The 19,688-nt window shown below is 40.2% G+C and overlaps 1 protein-coding gene across 1 annotated transcript; it reads right to left on the reverse strand.

Annotated features, from left to right (window-relative positions):
* Nucleotides 1-355: 355 nt before the first annotated feature.
* LOC134096197 (mucin-5AC-like) lies at nt 356-18,185 on the reverse strand. Its single transcript, XM_062549946.1, has 34 exons — nt 18,107-18,185; nt 17,905-17,958; nt 17,541-17,790; nt 16,866-16,980; nt 16,492-16,579; nt 16,285-16,391; nt 15,672-15,888; nt 15,465-15,590; nt 15,256-15,373; nt 14,217-14,355; nt 11,727-11,834; nt 11,508-11,577; nt 11,265-11,402; nt 11,015-11,179; nt 10,821-10,915; nt 9,756-9,882; nt 9,169-9,424; nt 8,151-8,203; nt 7,866-7,966; nt 7,516-7,667; nt 7,287-7,425; nt 6,943-7,053; nt 6,681-6,860; nt 6,341-6,580; nt 6,088-6,244; nt 5,178-5,306; nt 4,063-4,213; nt 3,931-3,974; nt 3,662-3,835; nt 2,114-2,513; nt 1,758-1,991; nt 1,263-1,496; nt 768-1,001; nt 356-506 (listed from the first exon to the last, which is right to left on the reverse strand). Exons 1-34 carry the CDS (start codon nt 18,183-18,185, stop codon nt 356-358), a joined length of 5,136 nt encoding a protein of 1,711 aa, XP_062405930.1.
* Between the last annotated feature and the right edge of the window lie 1,503 nt (nt 18,186-19,688).

Raw genomic sequence — 19,688 nt, forward strand, 5'->3', positions numbered from 1 at the left:
TATTTTTGTTGTTGGTGGTGTTGGTGTTGTAGTTGTGGTCGTTGTTGTACATGGTCCACAACACTGCACTCGAATTTCATAATCAAAGCAAATCTGTTGAAGCCCTTGGTTTTTGTTCAAGCACACAAGTCCAATAGAAGGCAAACATGACACATCCTGGCCTACTTGTGACAGCAGCAAACTGGGAAACTCCTTTGCCCTACACTGAATGTTTGTAGCGTGTTCACAGTCAATATGTCGAGAATTGAATAGTTGTGAAATTGATACAGTGTCTCCTCCATCAGGGCCAGGTGTAGGGGGTCCCAGGTCAAGCCAGTCAGACCACTCACAGGCACAGGATGTTGTGCTGGGTACATTACTTGTACTTGATGTAGTTATTGAAGTTGGCGGTGTCGTTGGAGTTGTTGTGGAGGTTGTTGTTGATGTTGGAGGTGCAGGTGTAGAGGGAGTTGATGCACTTGTAGGTGTTGTAGCGGTAGTGGTTGTGCATGGTCCACCGCAGCGTACTTTGATTTCATAATTGAAACACTCTCGGTTATTTCCCTGGTTTTTGTTCAGGCAAACAAGTCCTACTGATGGATTACAAATCACATCTTGGCCCAACTCTGAAAGTGTCAAATTTGCAAACATCTTGGCCCTGCACTCAACTTCTGTTGGCTGTGTGCAACCAATACGTCCAGAATTAACGAGTTGTGCAATTGATACAGAGTCTCCTCCATTAGTGCCAGGTGTAGGTGGTCCCAGGTCAATCCAGTCAGACCACTCACAGGGTGTTGTAGTTGGTACAGTAATACTTGTTGATGTTGGAGTTGTAGGTGTAGAGGGAGTTGATGTACTTGTAGGTGTTGTAGTTGTGGTCGTTGTTGTAGTGGTTGTGGAGGGTGTTGGTTCGGGAAAAGAGGTTGTTGTCGATGTTGGAGTTGTAGGTGTAGGTGGAGATGGAGTTGATGTACTTGTAGGTGTTGTAGCGGTAGTGGTTGTGCATGGTCCACCGCAGCGTACTTTGATTTCATAATTGAAACACTCTCGGTTATTTCCCTGGTTTTTGTTCTGGCAAACAAGTCCTACTGATGGATTACAAATCACATCTTGGCCCAACTCTGAAAGTGTCAAATTTGCAAACATCTTGGCCCTGCACTCAACTTCTGTTGGCTGTGTGCAACCAATACGTCCAGAATTAACGAGTTGTGCAATTGATACAGAGTCTCCTCCATTAGTGCCAGGTGTAGGTGGTCCCAGGTCAATCCAGTCAGACCACTCACAGGGTGTTGTAGTTGGTACAGTAATACTTGTTGATGTTGGAGTTGTAGGTGTAGAGGGAGTTGATGTACTTGTAGGTGTTGTAGTTGTGGTCGTTGTTGTAGTGGTTGTGGAGGGTGTTGGTTCGGGAAAAGAGGTTGTTGTCGATGTTGGAGTTGTAGGTGTAGGTGGAGATGGAGTTGATGTACTTGTAGGTGTTGTAGCGGTAGTGGTTGTGCATGGTCCACCGCAGCGTACTTTGATTTCATAATTGAAACACTCTCGGTTATTTCCCTGGTTTTTGTTCTGGCAAACAAGTCCTACTGATGGATTACAAATCACATCTTGGCCCAACTCTGAAAGTGTCAAATTTGCAAACATCTTGGCCCTGCACTCAACTTCTGTTGGCTGTGTGCAACCAATACGTCCAGAATTAACGAGTTGTGCAATTGATACAGAGTCTCCTCCATTAGTGCCAGGTGTAGGTGGTCCCAGGTCAATCCAGTCAGACCACTCACAGGGTGTTGTAGTTGGTACAGTAATACTTGTTGATGTTGGAGTTGTAGGTGTAGAGGGAGTTGATGTACTTGTAGGTGTTGTAGTTGTGGTCGTTGTTGTAGTGGTTGTGGAGGGTGTTGGTTCGGGAAAAGAGGTTGTTGTCGATGTTGGAGTTGTAGGTGTAGGTGGAGATGGAGTTGATGTACTTGTAGGTGTTGTAGCGGTAGTGGTTGTGCATGGTCCACCGCAGCGTACTTTGATTTCATAATTGAAACACTCTCGGTTATTTCCCTGGTTTTTGTTCAGGCAAACAAGTCCTACTGATGGATTACAAATCACATCTTGGCCCAACTCTGAAAGTGTCAAATTTGCAAACATCTTGGCCCTGCACTCAACTTCTGTTGGCTGTGTGCAACCAATACGTCCAGAATTAACGAGTTGTGAAATTGATACAGAGTCTCCTCCATTAGTGCCAGGTGTAGGTGGTCCCAGGTCAATCCAGTCAGACCACTCACAGGGTGTTGTAGTTGGTACAGTAATACTTGTTGGTGTTGGAGTTGTAGGTGTAGAAGGAGTTGATGTACTTGTAGGTGTTGTAGTTGTGGTCGTTGTTGTAGTGGTTGTGGAGGGTGTTGGTTCGGGAAAAGAGGTTGTTGTCGATGTTGGAGTTGTAGGTGTAGGTGGAGATGGAGTTGATGTACTTGTAGGTGTTGTAGTTGTGGTCGTTGTTGTAGTGGTGGTTGTTGTTGTTGGGTGTGTTGTGGAAGGTGTTGAAACTACTGTTGTTGAACATGGCTCCATGCTACAACACTCAACCATTATTTCATAATCCAAGCAGATCGGTACTGGGCTTTGATCTATATTTTTACAAACTAATCCTACTTCAGTGTTGCAGGTCACTTTCTGATCCAGTTCTGACAGAGGGACTTTTGGATAACGGACTGCTTGACAACTGATATTAACTGGTCTTTCACATATTTTATAACCATTCTTTATGATATTGCTGATGGACTCTGTGTCACCTCCTCCAGGGCCAAATTGTGGATAATCAATATTTATCCATTTTGACCAAGTACATACTTTACATGGGATTGGAGGGGTTGTCCCTGTTGACATAAAAGAAGCATAATTGATTAAAAAAAACAAATATAGTAATTCTGGTATTAAGCATTAGGCCTATCGCACGAGTGGGAGTGGTGTTGTTGGCCTATATCGCCACGGCTGTGGTTCGCTTCAGGCACAAAGCCGAAAGCTGAGTGCATTAACTTTGTATAACTGAACGGTGAACCGAATGGCGTGAAGTCCATTATCCCGCTTATTCCACTGTTGCCAATTGCATTGTGTTAGTTTCCGGTGATAATTTAAGTGTTTTAATCGCTAGAACTGTCTTGTTTGTAGAACTACTTTTCCCAGACACATTTCAACTAATTTCTCAAACTGCAGTTACTAGTTTTAAATGGATGGTTGCTATACGGCCAAAAGCCAGTCATTAGTTCTATCTCTTCCCTTGTCAAGCTGGCATATCTCAGGATTTTTGATTAACGTTAACTTTGAAAGATCGATATTTTTCTAAGCCTACTGCCACCCAACTAGCTAAAAGCCACCTCCGTCATATGCTAAATGTTACTATGATCTGAACGTTTGTATTTTACAGCTTGGATGCAACGTGACAGTTCATTTAAACTTCACAACGAGTTTGGCGAATTAATATTCAAGTGTGATACGGCCAACAAATTGGAACTATTTCATAGGTGTGCAAATAACCTACGGTTAATGCACACCCTTATAGAACGCAGGACAATGGGGAATCCAACCAGGCAGTGGAATAAATACCTGTGTGTGAGTGTGTGTGTGCAGGTGTGTGAATATTGTGCAGGTAAACTCTCAAACTGCTGTAGTGAAAACATAGTAACTGTGCTCTTACCTGTAGTAGTGGTGGTAAACACTGTTGTTGGGGTTGTGGAACAAGGATAAATTGACCGAATAATAGTCCCATTCTCTCCACAAACAGCTATGAAGCAGCCACCTATTCCATCAGCCGTGTTATATATATGTTCACCAATTTGGTAAACCTCAGTATGGTATAGACAGGTGCAAGCTGCAGGTGCAATAGAATTTCATTTGATCAAAACATGGCTCTATAATGCAGTTTTAAAACAAAGACTCGATATGACTCCATAAAACAATCCTCACCTTTGGCGTCATAGTTGCAGCTGATGGTTGTGGAATTGCATTGGCTGTGGAAAGATAAAAGATAAGTTTAATGTCTAACTCATCCAGTAGTTTCATGTGCATTTGTTGTTTAATGTTCTTTGTCTGATATACCATGTTTCACAGTTTGTTGTGGTAGGGACGTTCTCTCCATTGCTGTAGTGTCTGCCATCACTATCAAAACAACCACATTTCTCCCTCTGCACACACGTCATGGTGTCTTCATCAAAAAAGGGCTCATCAGCAGGACATTGAGGGTAGCAACCTGAGGGTGAAGGGGCAAAATAAACCTTTTCATACAATGTTGAAATACAATGACCTTAGTTAAAGATAAAATGTGCTTTTATCAACAGTGATTATAATTGTTTTGACCCACAGGAATTATTCTTCTCAAAAAAAGTATTTTCCCAATGCACAAAGATAGATCCAAATAGCTAATCTGTTGAATGACACACCTGCTTCAGTTCACAGGAGAAACCAACTATTTTGGATGGCAGTTCCGCACATAATTTTGTCAGGTTTCACAGGATTCGATTCATCTTAGATCAAATTGCTCTAAAAAGGTTCAACAAATGGAGTGTGAACCAAAAAGAATCTGGTTATCTTTTGATGGAAAATGCTTAATTGATATTTTACCTGTTTCAATTAAGTTGACAACTGGGAAGCTATACTAAAATGAGTCTAAAACCTTTATGAAAGTGCACGTTCAGGTATATAGTATGCTTCGTATCTAAAATGGATAAAATGGAAAATGGATAGTTCCAGTCCTTGATTATGATGTTACTGTTGTAAAATGCTGTTGTAAAAAATAAACGCAAATGTACAACTTTACCGCATTTCGTTCTATACTACTGCACTACCGCAACATCATACCAAAGTTAGAGTAGCTGCGTCTTGACGTTTGCTTGGAAACCATTTAGATAGTGGAAATACATTTCTGGGCAGACTAATGATTATCTGTGAATACATCGTTACATTTCTCTGTGCTGTGCCTTAATTTTATGAAATCGTACCATATACAGTGTATGTATAGTAACTATTTTAGAAATGCAATAAGACACGCAAGACCGTAGGTTCCACTGATTTTCAAACAGCTAATAGGGGTTTTAGGCACTCCGCTAGCACGTTATGCTTAACAGGGCCCCTTAGCTGTTCTAAAATCAGTGGAACCTATGGCCTGTCTGGGCTAATGGCTTAATTAAATGTGTGTGGTGTGTTGTTTTCCCTACCCTCTAGCGCTGGTATCTGCTGAGAGCACTGCCCAGTGGGATTCCTGCAGGTCTTCATGCATGGAGCTCCACAGGGTTTGTAGTGCCACTCACACTCACCAGGTGGGTTGTAGTAATCACAGAAGAGAGCTGCAAAGAGAGGACAAGCCATTGGGAAATTATTTAGACAGGATTACAAAAACTCCTATGAGTGAATAGAGTGTCTTTATCATCATCACAGGTCAGGGTTACAGCAATTTAAACTTTCCATAGAAAGTTTGTTATTACAGTATTGTGTGTTTGTCCAAACAATTTTGAGCTTCAAAAAAGGGGAGACAATGTTTAAAGGTGACATACAATGGAAATCATTTTTGTAATGGTTTTCATGAATTAAAAGAGATTGTGCATAACCAAAGAGCTACAGGTATCATGAACATGAAGCATGGTTGTGCCCTGCTTCATATGAAAATCTTGGAACTTGGAAAAAATGGGCAAATTAGAACAAAGCCTACTTGTCAAATATCGCAAAGCCATTGAGGTTCAATTGGGGTTACCAAAGAGGGCGCCATTTAGGCAAAAGGACAATTTCAATACCCAGCCTAAAAAGGTTTTAATTGGGTTTGTAAAATTGCAATTGAGTTTAATTTTCATAAATCAAAGTTGAATACTACTTTAACATTAGAGAGCACAGGACAATACTCGATTCATCCATCCTATGTCCTCTTTAAAAAATAATGAAGCTGAAAATCTAAGCATCAAACAGATCCATTCTGGTAGTTTCAGAGGCAAAAGTACAACAATTAAGTCAAAAGATTTATGGACCTCAATATTGCCATCACTCTGAGCTTGCCAGTTAAAAACATCTACATACTGTATATGAAATACTTATTTAAGTGTGAGAGCACACGACAGATATGTTGCCATGACTTACGGCAGATGTTTGGGGTTCTCCAGGCTACACAGGCTCCAGCTTCATTACAGGCTGCTGCATAAGCTGCCACTGCAGTGCAGAAACACTCACAGTCTCCACCACTATCACAGGCACATGAGTCACTCACGCAAGCATCGTAGAATGGAGAAGGATCCACCTAGTCAGGAAAAATATGCCAGTTAAGCCACACAAGAATTTTACAGGAAGGACAAGAAGAACATTTATGAAGCAGCAGTAGTTACATTCAGCTTACCTGAAAATGGCAAGCTGTAAATGCTTCACTTATGATAATGCTACACTTTTTCTGAGCCCAAGATTTTCTGTAAGGGTTGGATGTGCAAGGACTTGGGGTCTGTTTTGCATCAGGGCAGCTTGGAGAATCTTTCCAGCTATTTCCAAACTCCAGAGGATTAATGACCTGTCCTTGGTTTCTTGTGCCAAAGTCATTGTTAGCGTTGCCGTCATAGTTTCCACAAAGACCACAAACTTGACCCTTTAAGAGGAAAGTGATCAGTGAGAAACGAGAAAACATAATTTATTCATTCCATTTATTGACAATGTCCAAATATTACACAGACATTAGTGATTCTCACCTTAAACTCTGGACTCAGCTTGAGGAACAGACTTGTTCTTCTGTCCCACATGAGAATCAGACCATTGTTAGCTTCAATCACAAGGTAGATCCCAATGGTGCGGATCTGGTAGGGCACCTCTGCTCCTGAATTTCTCTCAACGACTTGGTAACTTCCCTCTGTCAGTATCAACTCATTGCTCTACAAAAAGGACAGCATTTTATCAGGTTTCTGGACTTCATATAGCAGCCATTCACCATTAGTCATTTAAATGTGTCCTCACCCCCAAAAACAATTTGATGGCTTTGGAACATGTTGCTCCTGTGGTTCCACATGGAATGTTCTCAGTGATGACTCTGAAGGTTCCATTAGTACTTCCTTGTCCACAATAATTCTGCAAACAGAAACAAAAAAAAATATCATTCAAACTATACAGATGCAATATGATAAGGCTTAGTGGCTTAGTGGCACAGGGGATTCTTCACAGACTCTTCTCTGAGTTGCAGTAAAGGTGTGGTCTGTGATTGAAAACCCTTTGTACACATTTTGTCAAATTTAGTGAACTGCTCCTCATACCCCATCGTCTGTTCAGTGCTTGCACTCAAAACAACAGACACAACAACACACCTCAGTTAGGATGTATTCACAGCTCCCATCAAAGTTGAATCTATTCCCATCAAAAGTGATGTAATGTCCATCTCCATAGATGGCACAGGTGCCATGGCACAACTTCGATGTGCAGTCCCAGTTTGTGTCATTGCAAGTGCTGTTTCCAAACAAGAAAAGATATTCAGAGAAAAAAATAGAAAAAAACTCCAAACAGTTGTACTGTTAAAAGGTGGACGACCAATCATACCAATTATTGCAGTCGACTTTGATGCTGTCCCCAGGTTTGTACTGAGCTCCATTGTGGTAACAGGAACACTGGTCCTCCTTTACACAGCCACCTTCTCCATCAGAGACCAGGCCAGAAGGACACATGCAACCTGAGACACACTCAGCGCTGATCTGTTTCAACAAAGCAAAAGTACATTTGTAAGCCAAAGTACATTGCTTCCTCTAAGTGAAGGGAAATGCCACATACTCTAACAACTAGAGTTATGATAAGCAGAAACTGGGGATGAGTGAGATATACTCAAAGGTGTAAAGTATTAGATCACCACTCTTAGGTTAAACCTACTAATAGCAAGGGAATCCCATACTCACACAGGGCATGTGCAGGGTTTTGCAACTCCTCTGACACTCAGCACCTTTGGCTCCCGTGCCAGCATTGGAGCAGTTGAAATACACCATGGGTGCTGGGCATGCTGTTGAGATATTAGAATGTTATCCCACGTTCACATGATCTTTCTCACTTATTTCAGTGTTCAGTTAAAGTCAGTTTAGGTCAGAATCAATCTAATTTACTGGTATTGTTGTAGACATTGGCAAAAAAAACCCCATGCCATCCTGACTGTATACCGTTTGCAATGGCGGTAACAATGGACTTACTAGTAAGATCTGTAGGTTCTCCCATGCAACTGAGTTTGCCAGCTTTGCATGTGCTGAAATATTAAGAATGAGAGTAAGAATAAACACTGTCATGAGAATTGACATTTAAATGACCACAACTGAGTATAGAAAATTAATATCTATCTTTCAAACTAAAGGCACTTTTCTGAAAAAGAATTCATCCAGAAATCTGTAGAAATATTACACTATTAAGGAGGGTCATGGCTGTAGGGCTATTTGGTATCAAACATGCAGAAACGTTCCTTTCCACTGCAACATCCAAGAACGACAAATATAATTCCTCAGCCCTAAATCAAACATGTGTTTTAAGGCCATAGGACATTTTATTTGGCAGAAAGTGGCCCATTAAGAATGCACCTCAAAGATGTCTTTATTTGTACTGTAAGTATGTATGTATTTATCTATCTTTATAAAATGAGGCTTAACTGCTTATTGCAAATGTTGCAAATATTTTTACTTTTACCTCCTGGTGCAATCTTTCAATGCCTTACTGTATGTCAGTCAGATCACCTATGGCCTATGGTATTGGGCACTCACAAAACTTCAAACAAATAAAGGAAAGGGACTGCAAACCAACTTAAAGTGGTAGTTCGGAATAGGACTAGGATTTCAAAGGTAGCTAATGTGATTTTTATCAGTGGAGACCGTTTTCAACGTGTTTTATCCAGTCCTTCTACAGTAGTTCTAGTTGCAGGTACTAGGCAAGAGCAAGTCAAGGGTATTGTGCTGGCCTGCCACTAAAAATAGTCTCATCTTTTCTTGACTCTGAGGTAAAAGCTTGCTCTGTCAAAACGTTCTGTTAGCACCATATCAAAAATATGTCACTGTCCCTGCTCTGAGAACCAACAGTTTAATGACGTGCGGATTCTCCTGTTAATTGATGCAGAGCACTGGGATATCAAAATATATTCTGACTCTTCAGGAGATAAAGGATCAGGATGCAAAGCTAGCACAGTGTTCATGACGTTTTCACAAAAAGAAGTGAACAGCTTCTTACCATGTGGCCCCGTCCTTGCTGATAACCTCCCCTGGAGGAATCACCTGGCCCTTGTAGTAGCAGGAGCAGCTGGCTGGTGCAACACATTTCCCCCCTTCATCCAGATATGTTCCCTCATCACAGATGCATCCATCCACAGGTGCAAAAGTAACTGAGCAGGTGAAGTCAGGATCACTGTAGCAACGGCATGAGCGGTCACTGTTTTGTATGCTGTAGACATACACCATGTTGCTCGGGCAGTTGGTGGCATATTTCTCTGAAGACAAAAAATAAATAAAAAATAGAATCAATGTCTGCATATAATACAATGACTTATAATACAATGACTAGGTCAGTAAATACGTACTTTCTTTATATAGTGCATTTTTCATGCACAGAGTACAACATAAAGCTCTCTACACACATAGACAAGACAACAACAAGACAACAAGACATAACAAGACATAACAAAAAATACATACAGTAAGTGAATTTAGTTCAGAGATTACATTCAATATTAAATATCTATGGGCAAAGGTGAGTGTCATGAGAGTGATATCTACACAGATAAATGACTGATTTGTGTCAGATGATATGTTGTCACTCACTGCAGGTCGTGTCTCTCCACCCGTTCAGCTGGATGCCTTTCGCTGCACATGCATGTGCATAGGAGGAGAGGGCAGCGCACATGCAGTCCTCACTCTTCTCACAGTTGCAGGTGTCGTACATGCAGTTCTACAGCAGAAAATCACCAAAAAAATACAAATCAAATTTGGTTTGCCATGCCTCTAGTCATTGTGGTCACAACTGTTGCAGTTAATATTGTAAAGTGTGTATTAAAAGTTTCACGAGTGCTGATATTTGCTAGTTGACAAGTTAATAGTTGTCGGCTAGTTGACTAGTCGCTCTGTACCAGTAGCCTACAGTGCTAGTGCTAAAATTATTGTTAGTGCTAACTGTTGTCAGCATCCTTGGATACTTATATCCATAGCAGACATGTCCTTATTGTACTTAAGTAGGCCTACAGCTGTACACAAATAACATGTCATGTATAAGTTTATTTTTCAGTAAAACACTTCCATACATTTGCCCACAACTAGTCGACTACTGTTTACAGAACAGGACTGGAGACACCCTAAATGTACTCAAACCACATGCTTCAAATCAAATGTTTTAGATTGTCGAAATAGGCATAGTGTGCTTAAAGTGTAACTGCACCCTAAAATATGTTTTTTTGAGCTGTTGATTGACTGAAATTGAAGTGGTGACACTGTTACCAGGGTTAATATTGACAAAAATCGTGTTTCCCGAGAAAAGTAACATTTCGTATGATTTTGTATTGAAAATATAGCCCTCCGCACCCTCTACAGGTTGAAACATGCCATGGCATTTTGGTCCAAAATGCTATTGGAATGCTGACGTAGTCTACGTCACCTGGTCATTACAAATTAGGAATGAAACGCCCCAACACCTGCTGCCCTGATTAGCCTACCTGTGATAAGCCATGTCTGCAGCACTCATTCCCAGATTGACACAAAATCACCATGGTTGATTAGCTGCAACAGTGCTGCCCTACCTTCCAAATTTCAGAATGTCCTGCCCATTTTGAAAGCCTTTTTCAGAAATGTGAAGTGGGTGGAGTTATGTGGTGAAGTTACACTTCAAGGACAAACCTCTTTGTAGATGTCTGGGTTGATCTCACTGTGGCACGGGGAAAACACACCATCAGGGTCCGTGAGCAGGGAGCACCACTGCTGGGCATACTTCTCTGTAATGATAAGAACACCATATTCATCAGCTTATTATCTTGGCCATTCTTAACATGCATTTTGCAAACACATCAACATGCTTGTCATTCTGTCTCTACCATTGTCAATGCTCAGGCTGCAGGGGTTCTCCAAACTGCTCTTCACATCAGGACAGCTGGCTCTTGTTTTCCAGGTGTTGGCAAAGCCTGATGCTGTTCCCTCAATAATTCCATTCCTCGCCAAGAAATCATCTGCCTGAATGCTGTTAAAGTTTCCACACATACCTGTGGGTGCATTGAGAGTAACTGAATTAGGCCCATCTGAAAGTCTTTGTTGGACATTGTTGTGTGTTATCACAGTGGTACGTACCACATGTCTTTTGCTTGAGTTCAGAACTTGCTGTGATGTACACCTGCATGATTGGTGACAGCTGAATTTCCAACTGAATGCCAAATGAGGTCTGAACAATTATGAAAAATGTGGATGCTTCAAAAATTGTCACTCCAGCTGTGAAAATAATCAAAGAACACCATGTTATGACTGCATTACCAAATAAACCAGTTGTGACCATTTCAAGCAGTTATGTTCCAGCATTATGGGCCAGCAACAAACCTGTAGACAGGGGCAACTGTGAGTACATCCTGTTAGCAAAAACTTTTCCACTGGGCTGGATATTAATCACCTAGAAAATTAGGACAAAATCATTTAAAAACATGTATGTAACCACTGAATGTGATGTGATCTAAAATTAGATACTGATTTTCCACACAATGAAACAAATTGACAATTGATCATGAGAGGAAAATTGTCTCAACATAAGCAAGTACTCACAGTATCTCCAGAAACGGCCAGCGTCACGGCCTTCAGACAGGTCTCTGTGTCGGTCAAACCACACCTGGCAAGATCCCCAATCACTGTGAAGTCGGTTCCATTACATTGCTGCAAAAACAAATGAACAAAATAGAGAAGTTTTAAATATGGAAAACAGTGGAATATGGAATCTGTTGTGAATGGATCCGTGCAATGACTGAAAGCATGCATGTGTGTATGTAGATGTACTGTATGTTCTGTTCTTATGCAATGATTGGGTGTGTCTGACTGTGTGTTTAGATATGCTACTAATGCTATTTTACATGTGTCTTTCATTTATTTATTTTTTAAAACATGTATTTTTTACACATAGACTCATGAATGATGCACTGATGGGAAATTTCATTGTACAGCACCTGTATTTACAGTTTACAGTCTACAGTACCTGTAGTCTATAGAATAGACCTGTTGTATTCTATTCTATTCTGTATATATTTGGAACCTAGATCAAACCATAGCTCAGTCCACAGTCCACACCAGCCACTGCTAATCATAGGTGCAGGAACCATTACCAAAATGGAGCATGTATATACTGTATGTGTTCATTCAGAAATTATGCTTCAGTAACTTAAAAGAGAATAACAAAAAAGCTTGAAACACCTTACATTGCATTACATTTGGCTGGTGCCTTTTAACCAAAGTGACTCCCAACAAGAGAAACAACTCAGGTACAGTGCGATAATAGGGAGGGAAAGTAATCTCATCGCCATCTGGTGGTTGCGTTCCTAGAGGCTAGCGGGAGTGGATGGGATTTTCTTTTAGAAAAAATATATCTCGGCCCACTATGGGAAGTTAGTTAAATGCCTTCAATATGCTATGCATTTAGGTCTTGCTTCTAGTGGGCATACTTTATTTTTTAGGATCAGTTTAATTGTTTTGAGTTTGTTTGTAACATGGTGATAACGAACTACAGTAGCTAGCTACAGTAGCATTTGATGTCACCAGTTTGGGCGCTTCATCTCCAACTGATCAAAACGGCAATTTGCATAACTGGCTTATCATATTTTTGTAACAACAGAGAGCGATGTAAACCGCGTGGTAATTACCTTTATGTTGGGATAACTTGTGTTGTGCTCCTACTCACACAAGAGCTGGCAGTAAGTGTGATTGTCTACTATCTAACCAACTAGCTAACAGGCTAATAAACAAGCCATGCTAGGTCAGTAACGTTGTCGAAGGGTGTCACGTCACTTGAAGTTGTAGTCCATTTATGAAATGAAACGAGCAATTACGTTTTTTTAAAATAAGGCGAAATAGGGTCTGCTATTTTCACAGTTAGTAGATTATTACAGTATACAGACTGAAAAATATTTTTGGTGGATAAGATCGCTGGTATAGCTGCGTAGTATTTATTTGAAAAGTCGGTCTATGGGACTTAACATTGGAGCTGCTCTTTGATAGGAACGCAACCACTTGGGGCGCTGGTTTTCACTTTCCCTCCCAAGTTAGTGCAGCAGTAAGTGCTACTTCCAAACAGTGTTGCCAGATTGGGCGGGTGCCCGCCCAATTGGGCTTCTTTTATATCGTTCGGCGGGGGAAAATAAGCCGTCGGCGGGTAAATAACATTTTGAGTTCAATGGTTCTCTATGAGAAAAACGTCATCAGGCGTTTTTTTGCTGAAGACGGCGGGGTGATTGGGCAGAAATCAGTCAACCCAATCTGGCAACACTGCTTCCAAATGTCAGCAAGTGGTAGTCTAGTTGTTGGTAATGCTTCTACAACAGAAGAAGAGCTGAAGATATGAGGGGTGGCCCTGCTCTGGTAGGAACTGGTAACGCGTTCCACCAACAGGGGGACAATAGATGACAAAAGATTTGATTGTAAAGTTGTGCCATCCAAACAAGAAAGACAAAAAAAAAAAGAAAACGTTAATAGATGGTATACAGTGCCCTCCAAAAGCATTGGAACACATGTCAAAGTTGACAATATACATTTTTGGAAATTGATCTTAATGTCTTAAGTGAAAAAAAAAAAAAAAAAGAGGAAATATTTAACCTTTAAGGACATCAATTTTCTTTGTGAAAGAATAATGTATTGTAAATAAATAAAAGTTGTCCCTAAAATACAGGGGGTCATAAGTATTGGAACGCCTATGTTAAATTCCCATAGGGCAGGCAGATTTTTATTTTTAAAGGCCAGTTATTTTATGGATCCAGGACACTATGCACCCTAATGAAGTCCCCTTGGCCTTTGGAGTAAAAAAAAACCTCACATCATCACAACCCTTCATCATACCAAGAGATTGGCATGGCTTTATTACAGATATTAGCTGTTAGCTATTTAGCTGGTTTTATTCTCATTGAGCTCAACGCAATTCAAACCAGCTAATTAGCTAACAGCTAATACTGTATGTAATATGGATTATCAGGACTAGATCATAAAATGAAATAGAAAGAATGTCAGTACTTGAGTTGATCTCAGCACCTGTTGGAGTTGTGCGTGGAAACTGACCTTGGTGAGGACATAGGAGCAGTCCCCATGGAAAGTGTAGGCTTTCCCATCATAGGTGAAGAAGTGGGAGCCTCCCTCCACAGAGCATGTTGCTGGGCAGTCCTTCTCTATGCAGCTCCACTGGCCACCTCCACAGGTACTGATTAAAAACACAATTGAGTGCATTTAGTTCATTTGAACAAATTATTATCATAGTGTTTCTGTGCAACACTAGGTTGATCAGGTGCAGTTCGTAAAAAGGAATGCATCATTACTTCGTTTCTGAAAATTGGGCACACGGATCAAAAGTTCGACAGCTGTTGAAATGCAACATCCATAGAGCCAAAATGCATAAATAAAGCAGTTGCTATGCTGGTTGCTATGGTAATCATGGTGGTTGCTAGGGTCAAATTATAGAGGTAGTTGCTAGGTTGTTGCTAGGGTAATTAGCATAGTTGTTAGGATAATTAGAATAGTTGGTAGTGTGTTGCTAGGGTACATATGGTGTTTACTATGCAAAACAACACGGTTGCTATGGAGGTTGCTAAGGTGGTTGCTAGGGTATGTTGGCTACAATGATGGTAGCTAGGGTCACATTATAGTGGTGGTTGCTAGGATGTTGCTTAGCTAGTTAAGATGGTTGCTAAAGTGTTGCTAGGGAAATTAAGATGGTTGCTAGGGTGTTGCTAGGGAAGTGGTTGCTATGCTACAGTAAATAACACAGTTGCTATGGTTGCTAGGATTAAAGCCAAACCAGGTCATGTACATGGTCTACAGCGGATCTACATGTTTGACATGGATTGTCTTTAAAAACAGGGGGGAAAAAACGCTCTAGGAAGAGTGGTCACTGGTCAGTGCTTAAAGTGGGTTGCTTGCTTGATCAAGCTCACTAAATAACAACGGACGGCATAGTTGGTTTAGATGCACGTTACATTTGGTAGCATCATTGTGCAGTTCTTACATTTATTGTGGGGTTTCTAACATATAAAACCTAGTTACCTTCAAAAATATTTGCACCATTGAAATATGCATAAAGCTACATGCAACATTCCAGACTTACCAGTGTTTACAGTTGCTGGAATATGATTCTCCAGGTTGGTATATGTTTCCGTTGTTGCTGCAGGAACACTTTGTTGAACTGATACAACCCATGCCAGTGACATCATCAAACACAGTGCCTAAATAAAGGTAAAGGCTACTGAGTAACTTTATATATCAGAGACACTAAAAATAAATGAAACAGCAGACCGATTTGTCAGAGATTCATACCTGGTGGGCAGAAGCATCCATCCATGCATTGCTCCTCACACAACTGTCCTCGGTCAGGGTTTGAGCAAGTGTCAACACACTGGCTTCCACACTCCTGGTGCACCATGTTGGAGGGGCATGATTTTGCTGGAGGACATATGGGCATATTAGTTACTGCTGCTCACCTCATCCCTGTGTATACTGACAGAGATAACAAACGATACTCACAGCAGAACTGCTCTGTCCTCCATTCACCGGGTTTCCCTCCGGCATGGATGCACTGACGTGAGTACTCAGATATGGTGCCGCACAGGCAGAAGGAGTCAGAGCTGTTAGCACACAGGCAGAGGTCCCTCGCACAGACCTTGATGAATGAGTCGACGTTCACTACAGCTTTACAGCTTTCAAAGGCAAGGCTGGAGAGTAGATGCTCACATACAGATGTCTAATAAAGACAAACAAACACAATTACCACTTATTTACTAAATTATATTTTTACAATTCATAATAAGTAACATGTATACATGCAATGAAGGGAGCTTTGGATTTGTTTTCCAGTGTATCAAGAGAATCATTAACAACATGTAACTCTTTTTGGCACTGAATTGCCTCAAAATAGTGTATCTATAGGCCAATTCTCTGATCCAAACTTTATGAAATGCATTTATTTCATGAATTCTATTTTAAGGAAACATACATAAGCCACAAGGGTAATGGAGACTTTCTAAAATATCACCGGGTATACTTTTTAATGAATTGTTAACAAGGAATCATTAACAATACATTTGTATTCATCCAAAATAAATTTGAATCTGGTAGCAATTCTCTGATCCAGTCCTACCATATCTTTGCAGGTTGGTTCAGGTGTAACTGGCTCTGTACAGGTTTCAGTTGGACCATCCAGCTTCCAGAGGCTTCCATAGTCAAGATCAGAAATGTGCACACCCTCTGAAAATGTAAGAACATGTATTGTGTATAATCAACGATTGCTCCACGCAAAGTACTTGCTTATCACAAGTCAGGATGTTTGATGACAAACATGATTTACCATTTGTGACAAACTCATTTGTCTGGACACCATCGAAGTCTCCACACAGTCCACACGTTTGGTTCGCAAATTTCTTGTCCAGTTCCACCTATGACCATAAATAGTCTCTACGTTAGCTAATAGTTGAAAGTTGATCAGAAGACTGTATTGATTGACTTAATGACACAGATCTCAAGCTCTTGAAAATTAAATTTGTATACTACTAGATAGAATACTTTTGCAATACTTGAAAAATCACCCATACAGCGTGGTAAAAGGAATTAAGATGAAATCCCAAATCTTTATGCTCACTTGAACTATTGAATTATAACCTGTCTTTTAAAAATACTGTGTATAAGACATTATGAATGTAAATGAGGTGTGGAGTTTCGTACCATGAAGGCATCATCCTCATTCCACTTGGCCAAGAGCCCCAGCTTTGCCTTGATGTTGATGTAGGAGGAGCTCTTCTCAATGAGAACCCCTGATTCACTGAATGGCAGTATCACACTGAAAACACAAACAAATGTGCCCAAGGAAATGCACATCAGCCCTGTTTCATTTGAATCATGCTATCTTATTATTCAGAATTATTCCGTCCTTTGATAGATGATCTACAGTAGGTTTGGGTCATATCTGACAGTATCCTGGAAGCAAGCCTGAACTGATCACGGCCCCAACATGTGAGGTCAGGAAATTCAGTCTGGATTCTACACCCGTTAAAAAAAAAGCTGTGCACACCAATCAAATCGTCTGGGTGGGCTTTAGGCGATGATGAACAAATGACAACATCATGTCCTGAGGAGACTGTTGCTGGAAAAGCTAGACATTTACTGTAGTGCGTTTCAATTAAATTTGATATTCATCATTTATTTTCATTAGGTTATTACTTGAATTGACATTGTCTATTGGTTATATTGCCATTCTCCCTACCGCAGTCTGACCAACTTTTTAAATGGTTCGCTGTTCAATTGATTATTGTGTTGTTTATTTGTATTTATATGGTTATGCCAAATAGGCATAACCATAACCTTAACCATAAAACAACAGAAATATTGAACATCACTTACGGTTTTCCATTTACGGAGACAGAGCCCTTCATCAGCTCCACCACGGTACCCTCCAGCACCATGGTGACCTTGCTGATGGTTGGGAGGCCGTTCTCCACCTCCCTCCTCATCTGGATGTTGAAATCCTCATAGCTGCTCTTGCACTGAGAGGCCAGGACGTAGTTGCAGCTGGACGGGAGCTGGAAGATGTGTCCATCAAACGTCTTGAAATGGTAGTTACCCCATGTACTACAGACCTGTTCGCTGTGTGCTGGGAATACATAAGAACACATGTTGAATTTTCGCATGAATATTTTAGACGCTGTTCTATGAATCTGGCGTGATCAAGCTTTTAGTATCATGTGATGTAAGGATATGACCTCACCTGCAGGCAGTTGTATTTTGGTCATTGAAGGAATAACATTAACCTGTGCAGAACCTGTAATATTAAAACAAATCCAATAGAAAGAGTGTACTTGAAGTAAAATACGTTTTCATGTGGACAGCAACACCCATTTCAAAACATAAAACCTTCCCTGGATACTGCTAAACTTGCTACAAAATGAACACGGGCAAAGCCATCGTACCTGTGTCTGAGGTAGTAAGTCCGATGCATACAGCCATCCACACTAGCACCCTAAAGGGTGTCTCCTTTGCTGTCCCCATAGTGGTCCTGTGGTCTGATGCTCCACAGTTGTCTGAGAAAGGTGCAAACCAGAGCTCTGGAATTTATACAGATTTGCTGGGAGGAAGGTGTGGCAGTAGGGCTGAACTTGATTGACTTCATTGACCTCATCAAAGGCACCATAGCGATTCTCTCGCTTTAACTTTGTTTCGATTTTAGATTTTTTTGGAAAAAGCTTTGGTTTATTTGTTATGATTTTTATTATGGTCACGTATTATTAACAAAAAAATATATGACTAATACTACTACTACTACAAGAGTAGTAGAAGAGTAACATGCGTCATATTTGGCAGATTAAAGACATTTTGAATCATCTACAATAAAATACACTTGCAGTTAGCCCTGTTGATATCGCATTATTACTACTCTTTGGAATTCTGCAGAAAGTTCAACTGAAATGAATTGGTCAATCCCAGGTCAAGTATTCTGATATTTTTACAGAAGGTGGTTTAGTAAGAAATATTGAATATAAATATGTGCAGTGTATTAGCAATAATCTTATAAAAGCAGACTATAAACATGGCCATATGTAGTAACAACATTACAGATACACAGATATGTGATATTTCTGAATAAAGACCGAAATTGTATTTGCATGGAAAACTATTTCATAATGTTATATGTAGATGAAGTCAATCATCAATAATGACACCCAGTTGTGGTTGGGGTCAATAATGAAGTACCAAGCTGGATGCTAATATTTAAAGGGACAGCTTGATTTGCAGGAAATACTAAGAGTTTAGTTTAGGATGAAGATGAAGCTGATGATATATACATATATATACTGTATATATATATATATATATTTTTTTTTTTTTTTTTTTTTTTTTATCAAAAATGAAATATTACAGGGGTATACAAAAATCTAAACAGAAATAGTCACACAGGGAGTAAGAATAGGTAAAGCTGATCATCCACAAGTCAAGGAGAGTCGAGTTCTTCACTTCAGATGGGTTAAATGAAACTTTTGAGCAAACAGTAATCCTAGTATTTTTTAATGCAACATGAAAGCAAACTGAAATGAGTGAAGTTTTGGTTACATGTGTGATAGCAGACACAATTGTAGACAAGAAAAAATACTGAAGAAGGGTGGATGAAATGGTAAAATGTCACTCTGTTCAGACCTCAGAGACTTCCTCCTCATTCGGAGGGGAAAATTAATTCTACAAAGTGCCAATGTAAACACATTCAGGAAAATTTTGACTGTTTCATTTAATTCAATGAGTAAAGGAAACTAAGAACTAAACTACAGTTCCGGGAATTTGAAAGGGGAATTTTTTGTTTCCTTGTCTGGTTTTGACTCATGCCGCACATTCACATTAATGTGTAGGGGTGTTTTCTTCCAGATATTAAGTTTTAGATTAAGATTAATAACTACATCTTTTGTCAGTAAGTGTGTGCCTACTCTATTGTCTCTTATCTTATACAATCACAACTTCTAATGTGTAAGGCGGCTCAATATTTGACTCAATGTGAAACAACAC

This window comes from Sardina pilchardus, chromosome 11 (genome assembly GCF_963854185.1).
Source record: "Sardina pilchardus chromosome 11, fSarPil1.1, whole genome shotgun sequence".
Classification (NCBI taxonomy): domain Eukaryota; kingdom Metazoa; phylum Chordata; class Actinopteri; order Clupeiformes; family Clupeidae; genus Sardina; species Sardina pilchardus.